This window comes from Thalassophryne amazonica, chromosome 8 (assembly GCF_902500255.1).
Source record: "Thalassophryne amazonica chromosome 8, fThaAma1.1, whole genome shotgun sequence".
In the NCBI taxonomy this organism is placed as follows: Eukaryota; Metazoa; Chordata; class Actinopteri; order Batrachoidiformes; family Batrachoididae; genus Thalassophryne; species Thalassophryne amazonica.
Window position 1 is genome coordinate 112,420,244 of NC_047110.1, and position 27,485 is coordinate 112,447,728.

The following is a 27,485-nucleotide window of genomic DNA, read 5'->3' on the forward strand; positions in this document are numbered from 1 at the left end:
ACGGTCATCCATCTTTAGTAAATTGTTGACAAACTGTCGTGGGCGGCGCTAAGCAGCGCATGTACCGGCTCAGGCACGACGTCATGAAGTGGGCGGCACCCACACTGGGAGAGGGAGGGCTTTAGCCCCAAAACTACTAATATTACACAACAAATGAGCACTCCATTGTGCCAAAGGCAAGATAATATCATAAATATGCACATAGTTGACTCTTGGGGGGTGAAAAAAGCATGATATAGCTCCTTTAATGTGTAATTCCAGACTGTGACATGTTTTTGGTGGTAAAATTGGGATCTTTCACACATACAGACCCACCAAACACTCGGCAACAGCAGGGTGCTGTTTTCACGATCCACAGATGTATATTTACATGTACATTTATATTCTGGTGTGTGGAGCGTGCACCGTTTGTTTCAGCCCTGCGATGGCTTTTGTTCCTTTTGTTTGGAGAACCGACGCAAATGTCCATGTAGATGCAGTGCTCATGTCTTTCATGAATTTCATAAATATTGGAGTACGGCCCTGAAGAAAGAGAGAAGTCACTCCTGCATTTTTACAGCAAACAGCTGGAGCTAATTTAACGGTCAGTTTTCGGCACCGTGACTGCAGCAGCCTGTTTCTCTGGCATGATGCTCTATCGCCCACTCTTCATCCACAGCCACTGCATGTCTGCTGCTTGTTTTTCTGTCTGGTGCAGGCAGCGCTGCTCATCTCCATAAAGTCAAATACTGCCAGTGTAGCATTATCACAACGCCCACAAACACCCGCTGCTCCTCACCAGGATCAATAAACCGAGCGTGCCCGCTGCACACACGTGCACACATGTGGTGTGATGAATGTGATGAGGTGTGAGTCATCTACGCACACAAGCCTTCCCATAAAACGGTCCGAGCTTCAAATCCTTCTCAGTGCAATAAGCAAACGCTGTGAGAGTATGAACGCACATGTGAAATTAAGCTCCTGTATAGAGAAACTTCAGACGGTTCCCCTGCGGTGCGATCCTGTGACGCTCCAGCCTGCAAGTGGGAAATATGCTAAATGGAAGCTGTGGAGGTCTTACACCGGTGCGTATCATCGTACAGACGGTTTAGACTGCAACACTGTAAAAAATAATAATAAAATAAAAAAATCTATTGTAGGAAAAATACTGTAAAAATATGTAAATACCTTTACAGAACAACCTGCACGTTTTAGAGTATATATGAAGAGTTTACATTTTAAAACAGCAAATCCAACACTTTTTAAAATGTTCTGGCTAAATTAATGTTATAATCCTGTTTTTAAACTAATTCTTCTCCCATTCGATGAGATTCTGTTGTACTGTTCTCATCTTGCTCAGGAGGTTTACTGCAGAATTGATGAAGTGGTTTTTCTGACACAAATCCAACTGTTTAAGGAGAATGAGCCTCAGGCAGCCTTGAACCTGGGACCTTTCACTTCGGAAACACGCTCATGAACTGCACATCACACTGCCCTGTGAGCGTGTTTTTACTGTATTTGCACAAAGTATGTTACTGTGGCGTGTTATGAAAAAAAAATAACATCTCTTTAGAACTGAGTAGGTGAATCATCAATAGGATAAAATGGATTCAGGAGTGTGTTACATTTTCAGATGGGACAGAATGGCGCCGCAAGCAGTTAGTGTGCTCGCTTCCCAAACAGAACATCCAGAACACCGGGGCGTGTCCTTGACCTGGTGAAACATGGGCAATTAAAATCTGAAAATTCTGTTGTTTTTATAGGGGAAAACCCAAAATAAAATAAAAGCAGAATGGGGTCTGGACCCCATTCTGCTTTTATTTTATTTTATTTTTGTAAATTACCGTTGCTTTATACTGTAGTATATTTTATTATTATTTTACAGAAATATTCTAGCAACCACAGCTGCTGGGTTTTCCCCTGTAAAAAGAACAGAATTTTCAGTTATTAATTAATTAATCAATTTATTTATTATTATTATTATTATTATTATTATTGTTATTATTTTACCAAACTATTCTAGCAACCACAGCTGCTGGTTTTCCCCTGTAAAAACAACATAATTTTCAGTTAATAATTAATTAATTAATTTATTTATTTATTATTATTATTTTACAGAAATATTCTAGCAACCACACATGCTGTTTTTGTTTTTCTGTAAAAAAAAAACCCTGAATTTTATTTTATTTATTTATTTATGTTTGAATACAGTCTATGGACAACGTTTCAAACTGAGGCCTTCCAGGACGCATATCCATGACAGTGAGCCGGTGGGGGGCACTAACAGCAGGTTAAGACGAGAAGTTCAGAGGTGCAGTGCCTCTCCTCAGCCACACCCTCCAGATCCTCCTGTGGACTGCACTGCGTTCCTGCTCCATATGGGATATACGACCATCCCAGCTGTCTGTTCCAGAACACACCCAGAGGGAATCTCCAGAGGTGGATTACAGACCTGGACAGAAACTGTTCCACTCTGAACCCGTCAGAGGTTCTCCACTTATCTTCTCCACTTATCGCTAACGATGAGTCCCACTTCCCGACAAAAAAGACTCATTCAAGTCAACTGTATTGTGACCTTAACATCTCAATCATGACCCAAAGTTCACAACCACAGGACACATGAGTTGAGACAGGCTGGGGTTAAACAAAAAGGTGATAAGACGCAGAATGAGCAGTCAAACGGGTCCAGGACACCCCAGGACACCCCGGAGAAACAAAGTGGAGACCTCGATTGATTTAGACTTGGACTCTGACACACAAAGCTGCCAACTGATCTGATTAGCTGTTCATTTGCATCACTAACTGGCATCATTCTTTCTGTTATCATATCAGGCTGTCCTGAGTCAGGAACATCTGGACATATTCACATCCCAACAGTAGATCAGCCTCAATGGGATGGAAATGCAGGTAAGCTTGAAGTCACGTTTGGGAGCATGTGCTGGTCCCACGGCACCATCAGGCACCACCTCGCACCACCCAGTCCATCCCCACATCTGTAAAAGAACCATCTGTCTGCCATAGCCAGGTGAAGAGAGGACCTCTCCTTGACCTTCTCCAGCTGGTGGAGTCCTCAACACTCAGCTAAATGTTCTAGATGATGTTCCTTCACAATCCACAGACCTCCTCATGTGATCACACGTCATTAACAGTTCCACGTCAAAATTTCAGTTCATGACTTCGGACAACTTAAGAACCTCAGAAGCATCAAAGATCTCAACAGACACGATTTTATCTGAAAGAAGAAAAATCATCTATTGTGACACATTACTGATGTACAATTAAAACAGACTGTAGAGGTGATTATTCTACAAAAACGAATAAAAGAGTCCTGGAAAATGAAATGGGTTAATGTGTCTCCACCGTGCGCTGAAGAGCAGACACACTCTTCCTTTATGATGCAGGAGATGTTTAATGTTTTTATGGCCTTTTAATTGCCGGGCGACAGGATAATTTATGAAACATTTACATATGACAGCATGTTCTCACAAACAGCTCTTTTTGTGGGTCAGGAGTGTGCGCGCACAAACACGCGGCTGTGTAGGTCAGACATATGATGATGGATGGACCCGTTTAGCACAATGCAAACACTAATAAGTGCGTTCCTACAGTCACTGCTACGAGGTCTATTAGACAATAAACCGACCCTTTTATTTTTTTTAACTATATGGATTTGAATGACGTGCAATTCCACCAATCATGCTTGAACCCTCGTGCGCATGCGTGAGTTTTTTCACGCGTGTCGGTGACGTCATTTCCCTGTGGACAGGCCTTGAGTGAGATGTGGTCCCGTCCTCTCGGCTGAATTCCTTTGTTTCACACGCTGCTCGAGACGGTGCGCGTTGCTTTATCAAAATTTTTTCTGGACCTGTGAAGAATATCCGAGTGGACACTATTCGAGAAATTAAGCTGGTTTTCGGTGAAAAGTTTAACGGCTGATGAGAGATTATGGGGTGTTTCTGTCGCTGTAAGGACTTCCCACAGAGCGGGACGTCCTGCAGCGCTTCCAGGCGCCGTCGTCGGCCTGTTTCAACCTGAAAACATCCTAATTTAAGGCTTAATTCAGCCAGGACGTTGTGAGAGAACAGAGAAGATTCAGAAGAGGCCGGCATGAGGACTTTATGCGGACATTCCACTGTTTAAGGACATTTTTTAATGAAAGACGTGCGCGCAAATTCGCCGAGTCGTTTCCGTGACGACTCGGTGAATCTGTGTGCGCCGCGACAGGATAAACACCTCCGTGTTGAAAACCATTTGTAAAATTGAGGCGGCTTTTGATGGCTTTCAACAAGTGAGTACCGTATTTTCCGGACTATAAGTCGCACTTTTTTACATGTTTTGGCCTGGGGTGCGACCTATACTCCGGTGCGACTTATAAATTAAAAATATACCGGTAGGATCTCAATTAATTTACTGTAACAAAACAATTTTACGTGACAGAGTCGATCTATGTTTTAAAATGGCCACCGGAAAAGGAAATGCAATGCATCATGGGCACTGTAGTATGACGGCCATCCTATAGTTCACGCTGGTCGCGATAACCAATCAGAGAACAGAACTTTGGATGCGTATTCCTCACCTCACCCACAGCGTGTGAAGCTGACGAACACGGTGCTTGCTGTTATTCCGGCATGGCGAACAGAACAGCTTCAACCCTTGGATATCAATGTGAGCAGAGTGTTTAAGTTGACGCTGAGAGCTGCGTGGGAGCATTGGGTGAGCGACGGTGGAGGATTAGCGTGTGCACTTGGAAGGAGCTGGCGTCGATGATTGTGAAAAGCGTTTGAAGCAGACAAACATGGTGTTTATTCCGGGACGGCTAACAAAACAGCTTCAACCCTTGGATATCAGTGTGAGCAGAGTTGACGCTGGGAGCTGCATGGGAGCACTGAGCGACGGCGGAGGATTAGCATCTGCACTTGGAAGGAGCTGGATCGACACCGCTGGGTGGTCATGAGCTGCGCAGGTAGGTGCTGCATGGTTCGGCTCGCAATGTGGTCCGCAAAATACAAACATATCTGTAGGTAAAATGCAGCTCACGAGAGGGCACTCGAGGCTTGTGTGACTGTTCCTGCGACTTCTGACTACCATAGAAAAATAAAAATTTCAACGTTACTGATAACATAACAAGACAACGGAGAAGGCCCAACAAAAACGCCACCAAAAAGAAAATCATACTCTGCAGATTACAAGTTGCGACTGGTGAAATATGCATCCGAAAACGGTAGCCGTCACAATATTATCATCTGAACTTTTCATGTTAACATACCTGTATGTCCATGGGACTTATAGTCCAGTGGACCTTATTTATGGTTTATTTTTCTTTATAATGGATAAAGTGGCTGGTGCGACTTATACTCCGGTGCGACTTATAGTCCGGAAAATACGGTATCTGAGAAATTGTTTAACAGCTTGGGCATGTTCCAACTTGCCCGTTAAGGTTTCCAACGGAGGTGTTTTTCCTGTCGCGACCCCCCGCGGTCGGGTCCAGCCCGACATGCGACTCTGCCCGCACGTTCTTTCATTACAAAATGTCCGTTAACAATGGAACGTCCGAATAAACTCCTCATGCCGACTTCTTCTGAAAGGTCTCTGTTCTCTGACGACTTCCTGGGTCAACAGAGCCTGAAATGTGGAAGTTTTCAACTTGAAACGGCGAGACGCTGCCGCCTCGAAGCGCAGATCGCCGTCAGGCGCCGTGGACCGTCCTTAAAGCGACACTACCAGACCAAAATCTCTCATCAGCCGTTAAAATTTTTACCGAAAACCACTTGAATTTATCGAATGGTGTCCACTCAGTTGTGCCTTACAGTTTTGAAAAAATTTTGATCAAACAAAGCAGCAGTCTCTGAGCCATTCCTAAACAATGAAAAAAATCGACGAGAGGGTGAGCGACTCCTCACTCAAAGACTGCCGTCAGGCGAATGACGTAACCGACAGGCGTGAAAAAACTCTTGCATGCCCACGAGGGTTCAAGCATGTCTGATGTAATGACACGTGATTCAAATCCATATGGTTTTTGAAAAAAATAATAAGGTCGGATACTTTTCTAATAGACCTCGTAAAAACACAGCAGCCAGGAGATAGTAGAGGAGGTTCAAAGTGTGAAGAGCACATTCTTCATTCTCTCCTAAGCTTTCGTTCCTGGACCTTCTGAGATGTTTCTCCTCCTTTAGCTGTTCCTCTGATTCTCTCATTTCTTATTTTGTGCAGATTTTTAAGTCCAAACATCCAATTCAGCCTCCTCATGTCTCCTCCTGCACTTCCTTTACTGCCCACGTCTCAGCCGCACACATCATTGCAATCCCTGTCATATAAACCAGACCTCGGAACGCCGAAACTCTCTTCCAGTGGTTTAATTGAAATAGCTCCCACGGATTTAAACTTTTTCATCCATTTTAATGTCTCTCTCAACAAGCAAACATCTGAATCCTGATCTGCGTTAAACCTCAAATATATTCTGACTGAATCATCGAGTCGCTGTTTTCTGATGCTCTACTCCATTATTCCTCTCTGATTCTTCTCTAACAGCGTTGAAGAACAGATGAAGTCAACTGAGAGGTTCCTTGAGTCAAAGAGCTTAAAAGCTCCTTCTCAGTATTATGGGTATGGATCTCAGAAGGTCACTATTTCTAAACATGACAAACCAGCTTGTGAAGATTGCAAATACAAAAGGAACATCTTGACAATCCATCCGCTGTGAAATCAAGACCATGACAAAGTGAGAGAAAAATCCGCTTCAACACACGGACATCCTTTTGGTTCCTCTAAAGCAGGGGTGCCCAAGTTCTGTCCTCGAGATCTACCTTCCTGACACTCTTAGTTGTCTCCTGCTCCAACACACCTGAATTCAATGAAAGGCTCATTAAAAGCCTGCTAACGAGATTTCATTGGATTCAGGTGTGTTGGAGCAGGGAGACAACTAAGAGTGTCAGGAAGGTAGATCTCGAGGACAGAACCCGGGAACCCCTGCTCTAAAGCCTGGTTCACACGGCATGATAATTATGCCGATATTGGACCCAATCTTCCCCTTCCGATAATCTTAAGGATGCCCCGACTATTGTGATGGCTCTGAAGATAATCTTATCAGATATTCCTGCCATGTGTGGCGTGTTAAGAGCGCTCTAGTCTGCTCAGAAGAACATGATGGATTGTCTTGGCCTGATATCTCAGCGTGTGTGGTGTCTCCCGACCAAAAACGAGCATGCAGCCTGCTGAATGTGATGTGCAGCCAATCAGAAAGCAAGGTGGCGGACGCACGGAGCAAAATCCAAAATCAAAATGGCTGTTATGGCGCAACAGAAAGTTCGGTGGTTGCGCTGTCTCCACTCCTTTAAACAACACCTTTTCTTTTTCATGTTTTTTTTCTCCGTTAGAAATAGTCCACAAACTATCTATCCTTGTCCACCATCAATCAATCAATCAATTTTATTTATATAGCGCCAAATCACAACAAACAGTTGCCCCAAGGCACTTTATATTGTAAGGCAAGGCCATACAATAATTACAGAAAAACCCCAACTGTCAAAACGACCCCCTGTGAGCAAGCACTTGGCGACAGTGGGAAGGAAAAACTCCCTTTTAACAGGAAGAAACCTCCAGCAGAACCAGGCTCAGGGAGGGGCAGTCTTCTGCTGGGACTGGTTGGGGCTGAGGGAGAGAACCAGGAAAAAGACATGCTGTGGAGGGGAGCAGAGATCGATCACTAATGATTAAATGCAGAGTGGTGCATACAGAGCAAAAAGAGAAAGAAACACTCAGTGCATCATGGGAACCCCCCAGCAGTCTAAGTCTATAGCAGCATAACTAAGGGATGGTTCAGGGTCACCTGATCCAGCCCTAACTATAAGCTTTAGCAAAAAGGAAAGTTTTAAGCCTAATCTTAAAAGTAGAGAGGGTGTCTGTCTCCCTGATCTGAATTGGGAGCTGGTTCCACAGGAGAGGAGCCTGAAAGCTGAAGGCTCTGCCTCCCATTCTACTCTTACAAACCCTAGGAACTACAAGTAAGCCTGCAGTCTGAGAGCGAAGCGCTCTATTGGGGTGATATTTTACTATGAGGTCCCTAAGATAAGATGGGACCTGATTATTCAAAACCTTGTAAGTAAGAAGAAGAATTTTAAATTATATTCTAGAATTAACAGGAAGCCAATGAAGAGAGGCCAATATGGGTGAGATATGCTCTCTCCTTCTAGTCCCTGTCAGTACTCTAACTGCAGCATTTTGAATTAACTGAAGGCTTTTCAGGGAACTTTTAGGACAACCTGATAATAATGAATTACAATAGTCCAGCCTAGAGTAAATAAATGCATGAATTAGTTTTTCAGCATCACTCTGAGACAAGACCTTTCTGATTTTAGAGATATTGCGTAAATGCAAAAAAGCAGTCCTACATATTTGTTTAATATGCGCTTTGAATGACATATCCTGATCAAAAATGACTCCAAGATTTCTCACAGTATTACTAGAGGTCAGGGTAATGCCATCCAGAGTAAGGATCTGGTTAGACACCATGCTTCTAAGATTTGTGGGGCCAAGTACAATAACTTCAGTTTTACTTCAGTCCACCATGTTTGTATACTCTGGAGTCACATTTAATCTCAAGAGATTTTGCAATATTTTTAGTTAAAATGCACTCATCTAGGAATTAGGGAATAACGCTGTTGTGTCTCATGACTTGCAGACATTCATACTGGATTTTCCGGTTGCAAATACAGTTTTTGAAAAGGATATTTGTGACCGTAATCCAGCATGAACGTCCGCAAATCATCAGACACAACAGGGTTATTCCAATTCTAATGCAATTCTATCATTTGTACGGTTTATTTTTCTGTAAGTAATTCGGTCGGCGAATCGTTGTGAAAGGGTGTGGTTGGCTCGTCAAAGCTTACCGTCGCAACAGCGTCTTCATGCCAAACTGGAAATTCTGTGAGCAGACTCATAGATTTCTCCATCTTGTCAGCTGCATTGAGTTAAATCCACGGTAAATCCATCAATCAGTCCAGTTAAATCCATTAATAAGTCCATCCACGCATTTCAGGATCGTCGTCCCTGCACTAGTTTCTGTCAGTCTCAGGTGACAGCGCCATTGTTGACACCTGCGCAGCAACGTCAGCGGGCGGAGTAACACATCAAATGTGAAACGGTTTTAATATTTTGCCACCGTCCACACGATATTTTATGGTCTGAAATCTCACACAATTAACCAATCAGATTTGCGGAAAAAATGTAATTGGATTGGAATTCAGTTTTCAGTGTTTTGCTGATGATACTCAGCTTTACGTGTTAGTCTCAAGTGGCAACGTCTCACTGGATGCTCTCATTTCTAAACTGAATGTTCTAAGTGGTGCTGCTGTGCAAAAAAAAACCAATAAGGTCAATGAACAGCCACTGGACACAAAAAAAAAAGTCTCCATGTGACTTTTGACCCCACCTACTCCTTTGATATGCATATTGCAGAAACAACCGCTGTTTACTTACATTGGACAGTGAGCTGGACCGAAGCGTTGGTCATGCCCACGATGTTGGTAGCCGTGCAGGTAAGCAGGAAGCTGTTGTCGTCTCTGCTCACGTTGACCAACGTTAAGGTGATGGAGTGAATCGTTGGGTCGTAGACTTTAGCCTGGATGAAGAGGTGGAAAAGAGCAGCTGCTGAGTAACATGGCACAAAAAGACCGCAGGGCAAAGTTAGTGAAGGAGATAAAAGAGGCGTGAACAGCAGCTGGAGTGTGTCCGAGTCCTCAGTGGAGGGTAAAACTTTCCAGGTTAAATCGTCAGTGCTAAAGCTGATTATGTCAGAAAACTTGTTTCTTTGATTTAATTTTAATTTTAAGGTTTTGTTGCTGACATAAATTCATGGTCAGATGGGTCAACATGCACTCTCAGGATGCAGGTATAGTTCATGTTCCAAGAGTTAAAAAGAAGTCAGCAGACTACAGAGCGCTTCAGCACCAACATTTGTAACATCTGTTTGTAAGTAAGTCCCTTCAGCTGCTCCCTTGTGTGCACTCGGGGTCGCCACAGCAAATCCAAGGTGGATCTGCAGGTTGAATTGGCACAGGTTTTACGCCAGATGCCCTTCCTGACGCAACTCCACATTACATGGAGAAAGGTGGCAGGGATGGGATTTGAACCCGGAACCTTCTGCACTGAAACCAAGCGCATTAACCACTTATCCACCACCCCTGCTACTATTTGTAACATCTGTTTGTAATCAGTATAATGCTTTTAACTGGTTTTACATTAACATGTTGGTATGTGTGATTTGTGTGGCTTATTTGCTGCCATTTTATCTTTTTTTTTTACTTTAAATTGTAAAGCACTTCGTAATTTTTGCCTTTAAAGCATGTTTATTATTATTATTATTATTATTTTATTATAAATTGTACTCATCTCAGCCACATGGGGTGTGCAGCCAGTACACTCTGAGTGCTGGTCCCAATTTCAATTTATTCATTTTATATAGCGCCAACTCACAACAGTGTCGCCTCAAGGCATATCACACAAAACAATTAAAAAAAAAACCAAGATAAAATGAATTAAAAGATTTAAAAAGCACAATAAAAGAGGGGAAAAAAGCATAGTAACACAATATGCTAGCCATACGAAAGGGAAAATAAGTGCGTCTTAAGTCTAGACTTGAAAGTCTCCACAGAATCTGTCTGTTTTATTGATGCAGGGAGATCATTCCACAGAACAGGGGCACGATACGAGAAAGCTCTATGACCCACAGACCTTTTATTCACCCTAGTGACACAAAGTAGTCCTGCACCCTGAGAACATAGAGTCCGGGCTGGTACGTAGGGTTTAATTAGATCATCTAGGTAGGGAGGTGCCAGTCCGTGAACAATTTTATAGACTAGTAGCAGAACCTTAAAATCTGAAATCCCGGATAAATGAGTAGGATTGTGTCAGGAAGGGCATCAGACATAAAACAAGCCAACCCAACCATACAGAAAACAAATCAAATTTCCATACCAGATTGGTCAAGGCCCGGGTTAGGGCCCCTTTACACATAGTTCAAAGACGTACAACTCAGGGCAACTCACAGTGGTAGAGTTCATATGAGCGAATCATGAAACATCACGCCGAAGGCAGGCGTGCACAATGCCAGTGTGACGGTTCGTACACGTGACGGTGTCTTTTGAGCAGGAACACAGTGCGAGCCACTGCAGCTGCTCGCACTGTGTTCCATGGGACGAGCTGCACCACATCACGCCGCTGATGTGGAGGAAAATATAATAAAACCCAGCTGTATAATTAGTGAATACCACTGGGTTGATATAAATAATACATAAAGAGGATGCAATACAGAACCCCGCGGTTAAATAACCCTGGCTAAATAAAAAAAAATGCCACACACGGGATTTGAACCTGCATGCTCTGATTACCAGACAGAAACTTTACCACTACACTACAATCACTGTCTTGTAACAGGAGCAAGAAATGGCTAAAATCAACAAGCAGATAAACGTATTTTCTAAAAAAAGAAAAAAGCGCTGTGATAACTGACCAAACGGTGTTTGGTACGGTGTATTTCTGCTGATATGTGACTGAAAGTGGCATATTTGACGCACTGTTGGGTTGTCCTGGTCCTGCGGCATGCCGCTCACAGCCCAACACCCGTGTCCTGTCAGACGTGACATTCAGATCACCTGCTGAGTGTCCAAACGGACTGACAGTCCATTTTTATGTTTTTATGTATTTCCACACAAGCACACACAAGTGCATGTCCATCAAAACCTGGGACGTGTGCTGCAGCTGTGATGTCCAGAACTGGAGATGTCTCAACAGCTGTGGGCAGCCAGCCATGCCCCCTGTCAGCGCACAGACCAGGATGTCACTCTGTGATCAGATGAGAGATGCCTCGCCTACGGGGGGTGCGCAAACCAAAAATACATATGTTGGGGGCATGCGAAACACACGCACACATATTGTGGGGGGAGCTGACACTCAACGTTTTCTCTCTCTCTCTCTGCTTTCTCTCTGATCACCAGGTCTCTCTTGCTGAGAGAAGCCCGACCGGAGGCAGAAGTGCTGACTCGTCGTTGTGTCAGTAGGTGCCGCGTACTGAAGTCAATACTGAAAGTTATCGGTTTGGCTTTTATCTGTCACTTACTCTAAATTTTTTTTTAGGGATTTATCGGTTTAGCTTTATAAAAGTTAACTTTTCAGTTAGCAAATTAACGGTTATCAAAGCTAACTTTCTGGTTAGCTGTGCCCACCACTGGTCATCGCCATGGAAACATCCAACCTCACAGAGCCCAAAGAAAGCATAGTAGGTGCGCAGCAAGATCAAAGTCATGATGACCATGTTCTTTGACTCCTCTGGGGTGGTGCATCATGAGTACACAACAAAACACCAAAATATTAATATAAGGTATTATCAGGAGGACCTACATCACCTTCATGATGCTGTGTGTCACAAACAAGTGGCTCTGTGGGCGGCAAAGAGTTGGTAGCTCCAATGCACCCGTCCATTCTGCTCAGCTAATTCAGGGTTTCCAGGAAAGCACAATGCTCCTGTGTTTTGTCAGGCTCCTTACTCCCCTGACATGACTCCTTCTGATTTTTGGCTGTTCAAAACAACACTAAAAGGGACCCAATTTGAGTCACAAGAAGACATCATGCAGAATGTGACGGCCCAGAAGGACACCATTCCAAAAATGCTTCCAACATTGGCAGAACCGTTGGGAGAAGTGTGTGTAGTCCCAAGGAGACTACTTTGAAGGGGATTAGGATTTCAGTCCCTCAGGTAACTGTATTTTTGACAGCCATAGGTTGGATGCTTTTTGAATGCATATTGTACATGTTTACTAGGTATATAATAATACATGAAAAGTTTTATCTGTTGCTAGACAGACACACAGACTTTGTTAGAAAAAAAACACGTGAAATCAGAGTCAGAGCTTCTTGTAAACTTATTTCAAACTCCCGTTTGTGAGATTTGATCTCTTTGTGATGTCATAAAGGTTTGGCTACAAGACATTTCAAATGTCACTTTCTCCTGACTGTCTGCTGTCTAAGTTATCAATCAATCAATCAATTTTTTTATATAGCGCCAAATCACAACAAACAGTTGCCCCAAGGCGCTTTATAGTGTAAGGCAAGGCCATACAATAATTATGTAAAACCCCAACGGTCAAAACGACCCCCTGTGAGCAAGCACTTGGCTACAGTGGGAAGGAAAAACTCCCTTTTAACAGGAAGAAACCTCCAGCAGAACCAGGCTCAGGGAGGGGCAGTCTTCTGCTGGGACTGGTTGGGGCTGAGGGAGAGAACCAGGAAAAAGACATGCTGTGGAGGGGAGCAGAGATCAATCACTAATGATTAAATGCAGAGTGGTGCATACAGAGCAAAAAGAGAAAGAAACAGTGCATCATGGGAACCCCCCAGCAGTCTACGTCTATAGCAGCATAACTAAGGGATGGTTCAGGGTCACCTGATCCAGCCCTAACTATAAGCTTTAGCAAAAAGGAAAGTTTTAAGCCTAATCTTAAAAGTAGAGAGGGTGTCTGTCTCCCTGATCTGAATTGGGAGCTGGTTCCACAGGAGAGGAGCCTGAAAGCTGAAGGCTCTGCCTCCCATTCTACTCTTACAAACCCTAGGAACTACAAGTAAGCCTGCAGTCTGAGAGCGAAGCGCTCTATTGGGGTGATATGGTACTATGAGGTCCCTAAGATAAGATGGGACCTGATTATTCAAAATCTTATAAGTAAGAAGAAGAATTTTAAATTCTATTCTAGAATTAACAGGAAGCCAATGAAGAGAGGCCAATATGGGTGAGATATGCTCTCTCCTTCTAGTCCCCTTTATAACTTTAAGTTATAAAGTTAAAGCTGTAAAACTCAATTTAGCACCTTCCTAAACGCTCCATTTGGAAGCCAGTGAGTCAAAGTGTGGTCAGGACTATAAAAGAAAGTGTCGGTCGTGTCTCTGCCGCTCTGCAGCGTCACCGACTCGTGAATTATTCCGGGGAGCAGCTCCGTGCACGTGTTTCATACCTCCTGCGTATTAATGGAGTGCAAGCCGTTAACGGGCCAGTCCACCTCCGGTAACGGGGATCCAGAGCCGTTACAGGTCACTGTGACTCGATCGCCTTCAATAACGGTGAGGTTACTGTGGCTGACGCTGATGTCAGGAAGATCTAAAAAAATATATATATATGAAATACAGAACAAGAGATGAATTGTAACACTTCAGGTCAGTGCACTCAAAAAACTGACTCATTGGATTGGATTTCCATCTAATAAATATATGTAGTAAACTAAACTAAATTAAATTAAATTATCTTGCACGGATGTGTTTTATTTGAGTTGGGGCTACAGATATTTATCTGACAGAAATCCTACACATAATTGAATTGAGTTCATCCAATGAGTCATTTTTTGTGGTGAAAATACTCGAAAATTTAAGTCATGCAAACTAACTCCATGAAGCAATTTTTAGAGTGTAAGTTCAACTGCTGCCTTAAAAACGTGAGTAAACTCAACTTCAAAATAAGTTTTGTTTCAACACAAAAGGTTAAATTACATGTGTTTTGATTAATGATCATTTATAACTTAACGTTGTGAACTGAATCAAAACTTATTTTGAAGTTGACTTTAATTATGTTTTTAAGTAGAACCACATTGATCATTTTTACAAACTACAGATCTACATCAACATTCTGTGGCTCCGCCCTCACCTGAGGTGAGGTGAGGTGAGGGCGAAGCCACAACCCACCATCAGGGCGGAGCAGCCGTGCAAGGCAGAACTCACCACACCCGCTGATGTTCATGTCCTGCAGTGAGATCTTGCGGCTGCTGTCATTGCAGTACAGCTGTTGGGTGCTAAGCCCCGCCTCTCCTCGCTGCTGCCACAACTGCAGCCAGCGAATCCCACAGCCGCAGTCAAACACCACCTCCTCCAAACGACTGACGGAAGAAAGAAGGAAGAGAAAGGAAGGAAAGAAGGGATGGATGGTAAATGGACTGCGTTTCCAGAGCAGATGGTGGAATCACTTTACAATGATGCCTCACATTCACACACTTCTGTGCTTCCAAAGAAAGGAAGAACAGAAGGAAGGAAAGAATTAGGAAAATTGGAAAGACAATAAAGAAAGAGGGAAAGAAAGGAAAGGTAGGAAGGTAGGAATAGAAGGATAGAAGAAAGAAGAGAAAGAGGAGCAGTGGACAGGATTAGTCTCAGGGTCAAGAATGAATAATACCATTGGACAGAAAAGCAAATGTGATCAATATTGGCTGACAAAGGATAGCTGTTGTCATGGCAACCACCCAGCACCACTTCAAAGCAAATATGTGACAGATAATCGACATCCGGGAGAAACGTCGGCATCACGTGATGGAGTCGGTGCAAAGTGTCGCCTCTAAATGTAACGCAGACTCTTTTCTGTTGTTTTTAAATGTTGGACGTGTGTGTTGACCTGCAACAACTTCCAGCTCAGAATGACCCGAACTCCTGAGCGGTTGTTTGTCTTCCGGTTCAGGGTTCAGGCTCACAGAGGATCCAGGACAGATTTCACACAGGATCCAGTTCTACACGGAGAAACACCCACAGCTCCTGGTCTCCCAGACCAGCACGAATCAGGACCATCGATCAGGATTGACTCCTGAATTTGAAGGCTTAAATACAGTGTTCAGAAGAAAAGTGTAAATGATCCCATTTTGTGTCATCAGAATGTAATATAATAAATAAATTCCCAAAGTAGTCATATTTAATGTTTGTCACTGAACTTTGATCTTGACCGATCAATACTTTAATTAGCTAACATTAGGAGCTAGTGTCAGCTCAGTATTTGGACAGTGCAGACAGACAGGAAGGAAGGAAGGAAGGAAGGATGCAAGTGGAACTGTGTGTGGGGGGCTATGTATGTGTGGGGGAGTTGCTACCCCTACTGTTGCTACGCATCACCTCCCCATGAAATCTGTTGTCGTTGTTCAATAACTTTGGGAAAACACAGGTTGTATCTCACAGATTTGTTTTAGTACTTCTGATTACACTTATGGTTATTTTAGATCATTTTAAACTATTACAAAACTGAAAATCAAAGAAGATCAAAAAATTTTTTTTTTCATGAACTCTTACGGTTCACCTCCTATATCCTCACGGCCCACACTTTGGGAATCACTGGTGTGGTGGTTAGGGCACAGGATTGAGACCAGAGGGTCATCTGTCCCTTGTCAGCAGGGCGACTGGTGACTAGAGGGCACTAGGGTGCACCACCTCAAAATACTGAGAAAAGCTACAACAGCATAATTATTAATTATTAAATTCTGCCTGGGGGGGTGCACACAAGAGTGTTCAATCATACAACCCCAAAACCAATGAAGTTGGGACGTTGTGTAAAATGTAAATAAAAACAGAATACAATGATTTTCAAATACACCACAAAGACAAGATATTTAATGTTCAAACTGATAAATTTTATTGTTTTGTGCAAATATTTGTTCATTTTGAAATGGATGCCTGTAACACGTTTCAAAAAAGCTGGGACAGTGGTATGTTTACCATTGTGTTACATCACCTTTCCTTCTAACAACACTCAATAAGTGTTTGGGAACTGAGGACACTAATTGTTAAAGCTTTGTAGGTGGAATTCTTTCCCATTCTTGCTTGATGTACAACTTCAGTTGTTCAACAGTCCGGGGTCTCTGTTGTTGGATTTTGCACTTCATAATGCGCCACACATTTTCAGTGGGTGACAGGTCTGGACTGCAGGCAGGCCAGTCTAGTACCCGCACTCTTTTACTATGAAGCCACGCTGTTGTAACACGTGCAGAAGGTGTCTTGGCAATGTCTTGCTGAAATAAGCAGGGACGTCCCTGAAAAAGACGTTGCTTGGATGGCAGCATGTGTTGCTCCAAAACCTGGATGCACCTTTCAGCATTGATGGTGCCATCACAGATGTGTAAGCTGTCCATGCCATGGACACCAACACACCCCCATACCATCACAGATGCTGGCTTTTGAACTTTGCACTGGTAACAAACAGGATGGTCTTTTTCCTCTTTTGTCCAAAGGACACAACGTCCATGATTTCCAAAAACAATTTGAAATGTGGGCTCATCAGACCACAGCACACTTTTCCACTTTGCATCTCTCCATTTCAAATGAGCTCGGGCCCAGAGAAGGCGGCGGTGTTTCTGGATGTTGTGGATGTTTGGCTTTCACTTTGCATGGTGGAGTTTTAACTTGCACTTGTAGATGTAGCGACGAACTGTGTTAACTGACAATGGTTTTCTAAAGTGTGAAGATCCTTTACACAATGATGATGGTTTTTAATGCAGTGCCGCCTGAGGGATCGAAGGTCACGGGCATTCAATGTTGATTTTCGGCCTTGCCTCTTACATGTAGAAAGTTCTCCAGATTCTCTGAATCTTCTGATTATATTATGGATTACAGATGATGGAATCCCTAAATTCCTTGCAATTGAATGTTGACAAACATTGTTCTTAAACTGTTGGACTATTTTTTTACCCAGCTGTTCACAAAATGGTGATCCTCACCCCAATCATGACACTCACCTGTTTCCAAACAGGTGTTCTTTGAGCATTCATCAACTTTCCCAGTCTTTTGATGTCCCGTCCCAATTTTTTTGAAACCTGTTGCAGGCATCCATTTCCAAATGAGCAAATATTTACACAAAAACAATAAAGTTTATCAGTTTGAACATTAAATATCTTGTCTTTGTGGTGTATTCAATTGAATATAGGTTGAAGAGGATTTGAAAATCATTGTATTCTGTTTTTAATTTACATTTTACACAATGTCCCAACTTCATTGGAATTGTACATTTATTGCCATATAGTTCAACAAAATCACAAATAAATACGTAATCACAAATAACAAACCTGTTCAGTGTCTCTTGTACGGCCAACTATCAAACTGATATCACTGACATGCAACTACTACCAGCACACACTGACGACATCATCACAGGTAAGACAAGGAACCAAAGAGAAAAAAAATTGTGAAAAATCATTATCTGCTGCTTTTTATGATGTTTTGGGGTTACAGAATGTATTTATTTTAGGGTGCGTGTCAACTTGAATAATATATGAATTTAATCAAGGGTGGGTGTTTAACCAGCTTTCATTTTAAAGGGGCATAGAGCACAGGCTCTGGGAGGAGTTGGGGTGGGGGGGAGGGGGGTTAAATTCCAATGCAATGATAACAGTAAAAAATAAATAAGTCTGGTTTGGTCAGAGTATGCATTGAAATATGTTATTTCAGTGTTGACATTGTTTGACATCACATAATCCGAAGCAAAGACCGCAGCCGAAGCACTCTGAAGAATTTGAAGCTTTGAATTGAAGCTCACTTTGCAGGCTGATTTCAAAACAAGAAGCTGGTGGTTAGCAGCGTGCACCTGAACAACCTCATCAAACTTCATCAAACAGTGTGTTTTAACACATTTCAGTGGTTCAAATACATGAGACAGGCTACGATAGAGGCTAAAAGAGGAATAATAACACACTCTGAACGGCCACTAGAACCGTTCTACACTGTGATAATGAAATATATTGATTATTATTGTCATCTGGTGGCAGGTGTGTGTGTGTGAGAGAGAGTTAGCAAGTCCTTTCCTGCAGGGACACATTTCATGTTTCACTAGGTGTACCTAGTGGCATTTTTTAAAATTTTATTTTGTTGTTCTATAAGGACTGCATGGTGGGGTAGCGGTTAGCACTGTTGCCTCACAACAAGAAGGCCGTGGGTTTGCGCCCTGCCTGGTGTTTTCTGTGTGGAGTTTGCGTGTTCTCCCCGTGTTTGTGTGGTTTCCTCCAGGTGCTCCGGCTTCCTGCCAAATCCAAAGACCTGCAGGTCAGATGGATTGTAAACTCTAAACTGACTTTAGGTGGGCATGTTTGTGTGAGTGTGTCTTTCTATGAGGTCTATTAGAAAAGTATCCGACCTTATTATTTTTTTCAAAAACCATATGGATTTGAATCACATGTGATAGCGTCAGACAAGCTTGAACCCTCGTGCGCATGCGTGAGTTTTTCCACGCCTGTTGGTTGCGTCATTCGCCTGTGAGCAGGCTTTGAGTGAGGAGTGGTCCACCCCCTCGGCGGATTTTCATTGTCTGGAAATGGCGGAATGATTTGGGCTTTTTTTCCATCAGAATTTTTTCAGAAACTGTTAGAGACTGGCAGCTGGAAACCATTAGAAAAAATTTATCTGGCTTTCGGTGAAAATTTTACAGGCTTCACAGAGAATAAGGAGTGTTACTACAGCTTTAAGGACAGCTTTAAGGACGGCTTTAAGGACGCTCGGCGCGCCGCGCTCCGTGCTGCCATCGAGAGCCACAAACCACCGGATCATTTCTAAAAGGATGGCTCTGTGGATCTGAGACCGTCATGTGCACTTTCTCTGGTTATCACAAGAGCTGGACATCAACCATTTTCTGGCAGATTTCACTTTTAACAAGAGATTTTGTCATGTAAAGCCGAGCGGAGGCTTCGCGCGTCACGACCAATTTGCTGATGGAGCGAGACAAAGGAACACCTCCGTTTTGGTCTCACAGGATGGCTTTGAGATGGTGTTCAGACAGCTGTCTGTGGTTTTTCCATCGAGTGATTATCCGAGAAATTGTGGATGTGCCTGGACATGCCAGAACGTGTCCCGAGAGGCTTCATCACAGCGTTGCTGTGCGCCATGCAGCACCGCCGCAACGTGCGAAGCCTCCGCTCCTCTTTCCATGACAAAAACTCCTGTAACAGTGGAATGTGCCGTTCATTTCCAAACTGGAGGAATTCCGCGCGTCGCGGCGGTGCTGCATGGCGCAAAGCAACACCGTGATGAAGCCTCACGGGACATGTTCTGGCATGTCCAGGCACATCCACAATTTCTCGGATAATCACTCGATGGAAAAACCACCGACAGCTGTCTGAACGCCATCTCAAAGCCATCCTGTGAGACCAAAATGGAGGTGTTCCTTTGTCTCGCTCCATCAGCAAATCGGTCGTGACGCGCGAAGCCTCCGCTCGGCTTTCCATGACAAAATCTCTTGTTAAAAGTGAAATCTGCCGGAAAATGGCTGATGTCCAGCTCTTGTGATAACCAGAGAAAGTGCACACGACGGTCCCGGCTCCACAGAGCCATCCGTTTAGAAATGATCCGGTGGTTTGTGGCTCTCGATGGCAGCACGGAACGTGGCGTGCCGAGCATCCTTAAAGCCGTCCTTAAAGCTGTAGTAACAGTCCTTATTTTCTGTGAAGCCCGTAAAATTTTCACCGAAAGCCAGATACATTTTTCTAATGGTTTCCAGCTGCCAGTCTCTAACAGTTTCTGAAAAAATTCTGATGGAAAAAAAGCCCAAATCATTCCGCCATTTCCTGACAATGAAAATCCGCCGAGGGGGTGGACCACTCCTCACTCAAAGCCTGCTCACAGGCAAATGACGCAACTGACAGGCGTGGAAAAACTACTCACGCATGCGCACGAGGGTTCAAGCTTGTCTGACACAATCACACGTGATTCAAATCCATATGGTTTTTGAAAAAAATAATAAGGTCGGATACTTTTCTAATAGACCTCGTATTTGTGTCCCTGTGAAAGTCTGGCATCCTGTCCAGGCTGAATCAGCACCCCCCCCACCCCGCTGTCTCATGGTCTGTGACTGCTGGGATAGGCTCAAGCCCCCCGCGACCCTTAGTTGGGGTAATCAGGTAGAGAAAATGAATGAATGACTCTGTGCATGCACCACAGGTCCAGACCTCAGGTTCTGAGCAGACACAGGAGGTGACATGTAGGCACAAATCATCTTGTGTGGCATCATGTGGTATTACATCATCTTGTGCATCCCAGCGTACTTTTTTTGTAGACTTTTTTTGTGATTAAAGAAGATGAGACACAACAGGGTTATTAATTCATGAGGAAATCTCAACAGCTCCATGTGGGTAAAACAACACAAGCCACCTGCAGAAAGCCCAGAGGACTTCCTCAGCAGAGCTGCTGAGTGTGCACTGGATGTCGTTTTCCCATGAGGCCTTGCTGTTCTGAACTGCAGTAAGAACAGATTGCAGAGTTGGTGGGTTGATGGAAAGTCGATGCCCACACATGATGGAGAGACGAGAGTAGATTACAGCTCAAAGTAACTCCTGGAAACCATGAAACCTCAGACTGGTGATTATGTAAAGGCACAAGTGGGATATTTTACCAAGAAGATCATCCTCGTCTTAACAATGAACATCCTTAACCTTCTGCAGGCAGAAAAGCTTTTAGAGCAAATAAACCTGCAAAACAACTGACATTTGCAGCTACAACCAAGGTGCGTACTCCAACATCAATCTGTGCACAGCGGCGCACCGCGAATGCATCATCAAGGCAGAAAACATTCCATCTTTAAAATCTAGAACTTTTTCATTTGATGGTGCAGTAAAAGGTTTGCTGAACTCACTGACTTAAATCCTGCATTGAGCTGGTGTCACCAACCGAACAGTCCCCCTAAAAAATCGGTCCCCCCCCCGATGATGCGGTTCACGGATTATCATGCCGTTTCTGCTTCAAACTGCGTCCAGTCATCATCTATCTCAGCGACAGATATCTGGAGCTTTTGTACAACAATCTTTTCCACATAAATTCAGCATTAGTTCATCATACAAGATGGAGAAAGCGATCAGAGCGCTAAGGCTAAACGAGCTGCTAGCTGATGTGTTCACTGCACATCAGTCATTTCAAAGCGTTGTGGAATTTCACCTTGTGTCTGCTTAAAACTGACTTTAGAATGATTTAAGAGGTTTGACCTTTATCATCTGATGGTTAATAATCACATTAATCCATTTGAGTGCTTTGGGTGAAGAGACTCTGTCTCAGACGTGCTGCTGTGGTCCGAAATGACGCATGCGCACATGCAAAAGTCGGACTGATTTTTAGGGGCGGACCATTCGGTCTGTGACACAGGGCTCAGGCGGCATGGTGTCTTAGTGATTAGCAATGTTGCACTTTCTGTGTAGCATTTTGCATGTTCTCCCCGTGTCTGTGCATGTTCCGTCCCGGTGCTCTAGTTTCCTCCCACTTCCACAGATATGCAGGTTCAGTGAACTCTACACTCTAGACTGACCGTAGGTCGAGTGTTTGTGCGTATGACTGACTGGCAGCCCGTCCGTCCAGGGTGAACCCGCTTCTCGTCCAATGGCTGCACTTTAATCATGCCAGGAGCCGCTGGAGGAAATAATCAATTAAGCTGCACAAGTTCTCCAAAGGAATAAGACCTTGATGTGTCCATAGTTATTACAGGTTACAATGAAGATGAAGCCTGAAAAATAAGAGAAGTGTTTGAGGACATCTGTGGTTGTGGGCAAACTTGGACACCAGTTGCAATGAAGACACAGAGGTCCTGGTCCCAACGTGATGAGTGTAGAGTTTGTCTCACTGAGAGAAAATGTGGCAGAGCTGCACAGGAAACACAATCTGGAATCTAACCCCAAGTTTAAAAAGGTGCACTGTCCAATCAGCAAAGTCACGCCCAGATCGAACTGCAGAATCAAAGCTTAAAGAGCTTCTGCGGCGTCTTGCAGGTGGAAAGGATTTGTCCGTGTCGGGAAACAGGAGTCACATTGGGGCAGCGACACCTCCAACCAGCGTTTGGAATGCTGAACACGGAGATGCTGAGGAGCTGCTGTCCAGCCCGCCGGATCGCAATCATCTCATCTGTCATTGGTGCAATCTGTAAATTTAGAGGTTTAGTACGACAGACGCTTGATCCAGATGTTATTTATTTTGGGATGATAATCCTGATTTAAATGGCATTCTCACGCATGGGGGGGGATCACTGGAGGGACACTCCTCCATCAACAGGCACCTGATTAGACACTCTGTCGTGGTTTCTCAACCATGACAGCTCTGTGTTCATTCCTGCAGCTCAATATCTCAACTGGAAAGGGCAAAGGTCATGAGGGGGCGGCATACAGGGTGTCATAACGGGACCGGCAGACCAGGACTCCTACGGCTGGAATAAGCAATAAGCACAAATGAAGAAAAACATAGAAACAGCTGAGGGATCAAATCTGTCCAAATATTTAATGCAAAACAGAACATGGTTAGGTCCAGAAACCAGATCACCACCCTTTCTCAAGTCCAGCCAAGTCCATTATGTCATTGTTATGCTGAAATATCGCCTCACGTGAGAGATCATCTGTTCATGTTGTTGTTATTTCGATGATGTGATGATGTCATAGCCTTGGATGGAAATGAAAACGGGTGGTGGTCCAGTTTCGAGAATGATGTATGTGTGCATGTGGGGGGGCTTTTTAAAGAATGATTTAAGACATTTTAAAACCAATTCAGGTCTTATGTTTAGATTAACAAATGATGTTTTAAGGATCTGCTGGAACTCTGGAAACTCCTTTTTGGATCTTGTCTGGACTTTTTTTTTTTTGTGACATTTTCATGACAATCTAATGTGTTTGTTAAATACTATCACACTGATCACACAACAATAAACAATAAACTTAGAAATTTTGTGGTTAAAGAAAACAAGAAAAAGAAAAGATTATACTATCATGAGAAATTCAAAACTTTTACAGAGAGTAAACAGTTATGGAAAAGTCTAAACTCCCTCCTGTATGGTAATACATCAACTCCACTGGTCTTGGAAACAAATGATGGATTTTTAACTAAATCTGACGAAATTGCAAATTATTTAAACAATTATTTTATAGAAAAGATAGACGCATTCAGAAATAATTTACAATCAAAAAATGAAAATCAGTCATTTGAGATCATAAAAGAAAATATGAAATCAAAAAAGTGTAATTTTTGCTTTAAGGTTTTAAGTATCAATAAAGTTGAACAATATTTGAAGACACTAAAAGATAAACTTCCAGGAGTAGACGAACTAGATGGGCGCCTCCTAAAACCTGTAGCCTCAATAATTGCACTAGCCATAACTCACATAATTAATCAATGTTTTAATGAAAATAAATTTCTGTCGGCTTGAAAAATATCAAAAATTATAGCATTGCCAAAAAATAAAAAAAAGTGTCATTTTCTGCAACAAATAGTAGACCTATTAGTTTACTCCCTGTATTGAGTAAATTAATGGAAAAAATTATGTATGATCAGATTAACGCTTAATTTAGAGAGAACAATTTAATAACAAACTATCAGCATGCTTATAGAGAAAAACATTCAACAGCGACTGCACTGACCCAAATGACAGATGACTGGTTATGGGAAATGGACAAAGGTAATATTACTGGGACAGTATTGCGAGACTTCTCCGCTGCTTTTGATCTCATTGATCACAAAATTCTTCTAAAAAAAACTTGAATGTTATGGCTTCTCCAAATCTGCTGTGCAATTTATTAGTAATTACTTATGTGACAGAAAACAATTAGTGTATTATAATGGATGTTTTTCAAATGCTCAAACTGTGAAACATGGTGTGCCATAAGGCAGCTGTCTTGGTCCACTTTTATATTCAATTTTCACAAATGACCTACCATTAGTGCTTGATACAGCAAGCATTTCAATGTTTGCAGATGACACAACAGTCTATCTGGCTGGGAAATCAATTGAGGAAGTTAAAACAAAACTTGAGCAGGAAATTAAAAAGATTGAAAATCGGATTGAAGACAACAAACTCATTTTGAATGTAGGAAAAACAACAAGCATTGTCATTGGAACTAAATATTCCTTAAGAGCCAAACCTCAACTAAATCTTGTAATAAAAAACATAGTTGTTAAACAAGTGGAAGAAGTCAAGCTCCTTGGAGTCTGCATTGACAGCCAACTGTCCTGGGACAAACAAATAAATAATGTAGTCTCTAAAATGGGACGGAGTGTGGCAGTGATACGAAGATGTTCACGATATTTAACTAAATCAGTGATCCCATATGTCATTCAAAGTTTAGTGTTGTCTCATTTGGATTATTGTGCAGTCGTTTGGTCAAACACTTCAGTAAAGTAAAAAAAATTACAGCTTGTGCAAAAATAAAGCTGCACGTGTGGAGTTAAAATGTGGCTTTAGGATGAGTGTAGATACAATGCATAAGCACCTCTCCTGGCTTTTGGTAAGGGACAGGTGGTTATATGCAAAATCAAACTTTTTAAGAAATATTATTATAACTCACATACCGTCTGTCCTTTACCAACAACTGCCTTTCAGCAAAGATACTCATTTTTATCCAACTAGGCATGCCAAAGGACAGCGTTTCATTCTGCCTAAATGTAGAACAAACCAGAGCCAACGGACAGTGATGTTTCGAGCCATGAGAGAATGGAATCATTTACCACAAAAGTTAAGGGAACTGAGCAGTGGTCTGGGTTTTAAAAAGGAACTTAAAAAGTATTATTTTAAGCAAATGTCTGAAGCATTGTAACGTATTATGAGTTCTCATTGTGTTTTACAGGCCTTAATGGAAATGTGTAGTGTTATTGTACTGAAATGTGTATTTGTGAATTTCAATTAAAACTTGAGTGGACCCCAGGAAGAGTAGCTGATGCAGTTACCCTGCAGATGCTAATGGGGATCCAAATAAACAAATAAACAACAAGAACGTGCGGTCAGTTGTCTGTGTTAAAAAAGTATCAAATGTTCAAATTTAATGCTGAAACTATAACTGTGGATGTTTACTGCCCCCTAGTGGTTGCATGAGGAACTCAAGAGATCACTGCAACAGCATGTATGTGTGTGTTTGTGTGCCCTTCTGCCACCATGTGGGCATTTGGTAGAGTTTACACTTGAAACATTGTTTACAGTTTGTGTGATAGAAACAGCATAGCGCCTCCTGCTGGTTGCCTCAGGTGCCAATGAAACAATATACTGTTGTGTTCAGACAACCTGCAAAGAAACTCTCACTTTAAATCAGGTGTAGTATTTATCAAATTACAAGCAGGACGTTAATTGTAGTTTTCTGATGTGGATGTTAAATTATAAGACCCGCGTGAGCGTTAAAATAAGGAGGCCTGGAGGGGGCGCACTGACAGGCGAGGGGGGTGGAGCACTAATCACCTTCATGAACTGTCTTAGCCCCGCCCACAGTGTTCTGATCTAACATATTTTTGGCAGACTCTTGCGGCGGTTGAGCGATTAATCACTTCAGGAGCAGCGACGCATTAACGGGCCGGTTCTGGTTCCCGCTCGGATGCACAGGCAGAGATGGAGGACACCGTCTCCCCCCTGCAGGCGTGCGGTGATGAATTCTTGATATCTGCTGTGTTTGTGGCAGAGACGAGGAACGAGTAATGAACATTTGTTGCTCTGAAACCGGAGCCGATTGCTAGCACACGCACACACACGCACACGCACACACACACACACACACACACAAACACTCCTGTTTATTCCCAACCTTGGGATCAATAGCAGCATTATTATAGCCCCAAATCCAAAAAAGCTGGAATGGGCTGGAAATGCAAATAAAAAATAAAGAAATACTTGCAGTGATTTTCACATTTACTTTGATTTCTGTTTCATTGTATGTTTGTATGTGTGCTCAGCTTCTATACGTACATCCATTCTTGCATTTCAGGGCTACAACTTGTTCCAAAAAAACCTGGGGCGGGTGGCTGTAATGCTAATTTGGTACAAACACAGTGTCCATGAAAGGCTGAGTCTTTGAGGAGCAAAGATGGGCAGAGGAGCGCCAGCTTTTCAAGAAATGAACTAAAAAATTACAGAAATGTTCTATAGAGACAATATTCCTCAAAGAGAGATTGGAAAGGATTGGCATATTTCTCCCTCGACAGTGAAGAAAATAATTAAATAAATCAAGGTATCTGGAGGAATTTCAGTGTGTAAAGGGAAAGGATGCAAGAGTAAACTGACAACACTGCATTAAGAAGTCATTCATCAATAGCTGATATAACCACATGGGAAAGGGATTACTTTAGAAAATTTTTGTCAAGCACTAAAATACGGAGTTACATTCACAAGTACCGCTTAAAACTTTACTGTGCAAAAAATCAAATCAAATCAATTTTATTTATATAGCACCAAATCACAACAAACAGTTGCCCCAAGGTGCTTTATATTGTAAGGCAAAGCCATACAATAATTACAGAAAAACCCCAACGGTCAAAACAACCCCCTGTGAGCAAGCACTTGGCGACAGTGGGAAGGAAAAACTCCCTTTTAACAGGAAGAAACCTCCAGCAGAACCAGGCTCAGGGAGGGGCAGTCTTCTGCTGGGACTGGTTGGGGCTGAGGGAGAGAACCAGGAAAAAGACATGCTGTGGAGGGGAGCAGAGATCGATCACTAATGATTAAATGCAGAGTGGTGCATACAGAGCAAAAAGAGAAAGAAACACTCAGTGCATCATGGGAACCCCCCAGCAGTCTAAGTCTATAGCAGCATAACTAAGGGATGGTTCAGGGTCACCTGATCCAGCCCTAACTATAAGCTTTAGCAAAAAGGAAAGTTTTAAGCCTAATCTTAAAAGTAGAGAGGGTGTCTGTCTCCCTGATCTGAATTGGGAGCTGGTTCCACAGGAGAGGAGCCTGAAAGCTGAAGGCTCTGCCTCCCATTCTACTCTTACAAACCCTAGGAACTACAAGTAAGCCT

At 42.8% G+C, this 27,485-nt stretch overlaps 1 protein-coding gene across 3 annotated transcripts in view; it reads right to left on the reverse strand.

The window, feature by feature from the left end:
• LOC117516329 (NT-3 growth factor receptor-like) overlaps window positions 1-27,485 on the reverse strand; it is a 442,081-nt gene that overhangs the window by 173,475 nt on the left and 241,121 nt on the right. For all 3 annotated transcript variants that reach the window (XR_004562366.1, XM_034177281.1, XM_034177282.1), the window contains 3 exons: window positions 14,734-14,888; window positions 13,977-14,119; window positions 9,454-9,595 (listed from right to left, as the gene is read on the reverse strand). Coding sequence is in view for 2 of the 3 variants with exons in the window: in XM_034177281.1 (XP_034033172.1) it covers window positions 9,454-9,595; window positions 13,977-14,119; window positions 14,734-14,888 (440 nt within the window). In the remaining variant the exon portion in view is untranslated. The remainder of the gene's footprint in view (window positions 1-9,453; window positions 9,596-13,976; window positions 14,120-14,733; window positions 14,889-27,485) is intronic.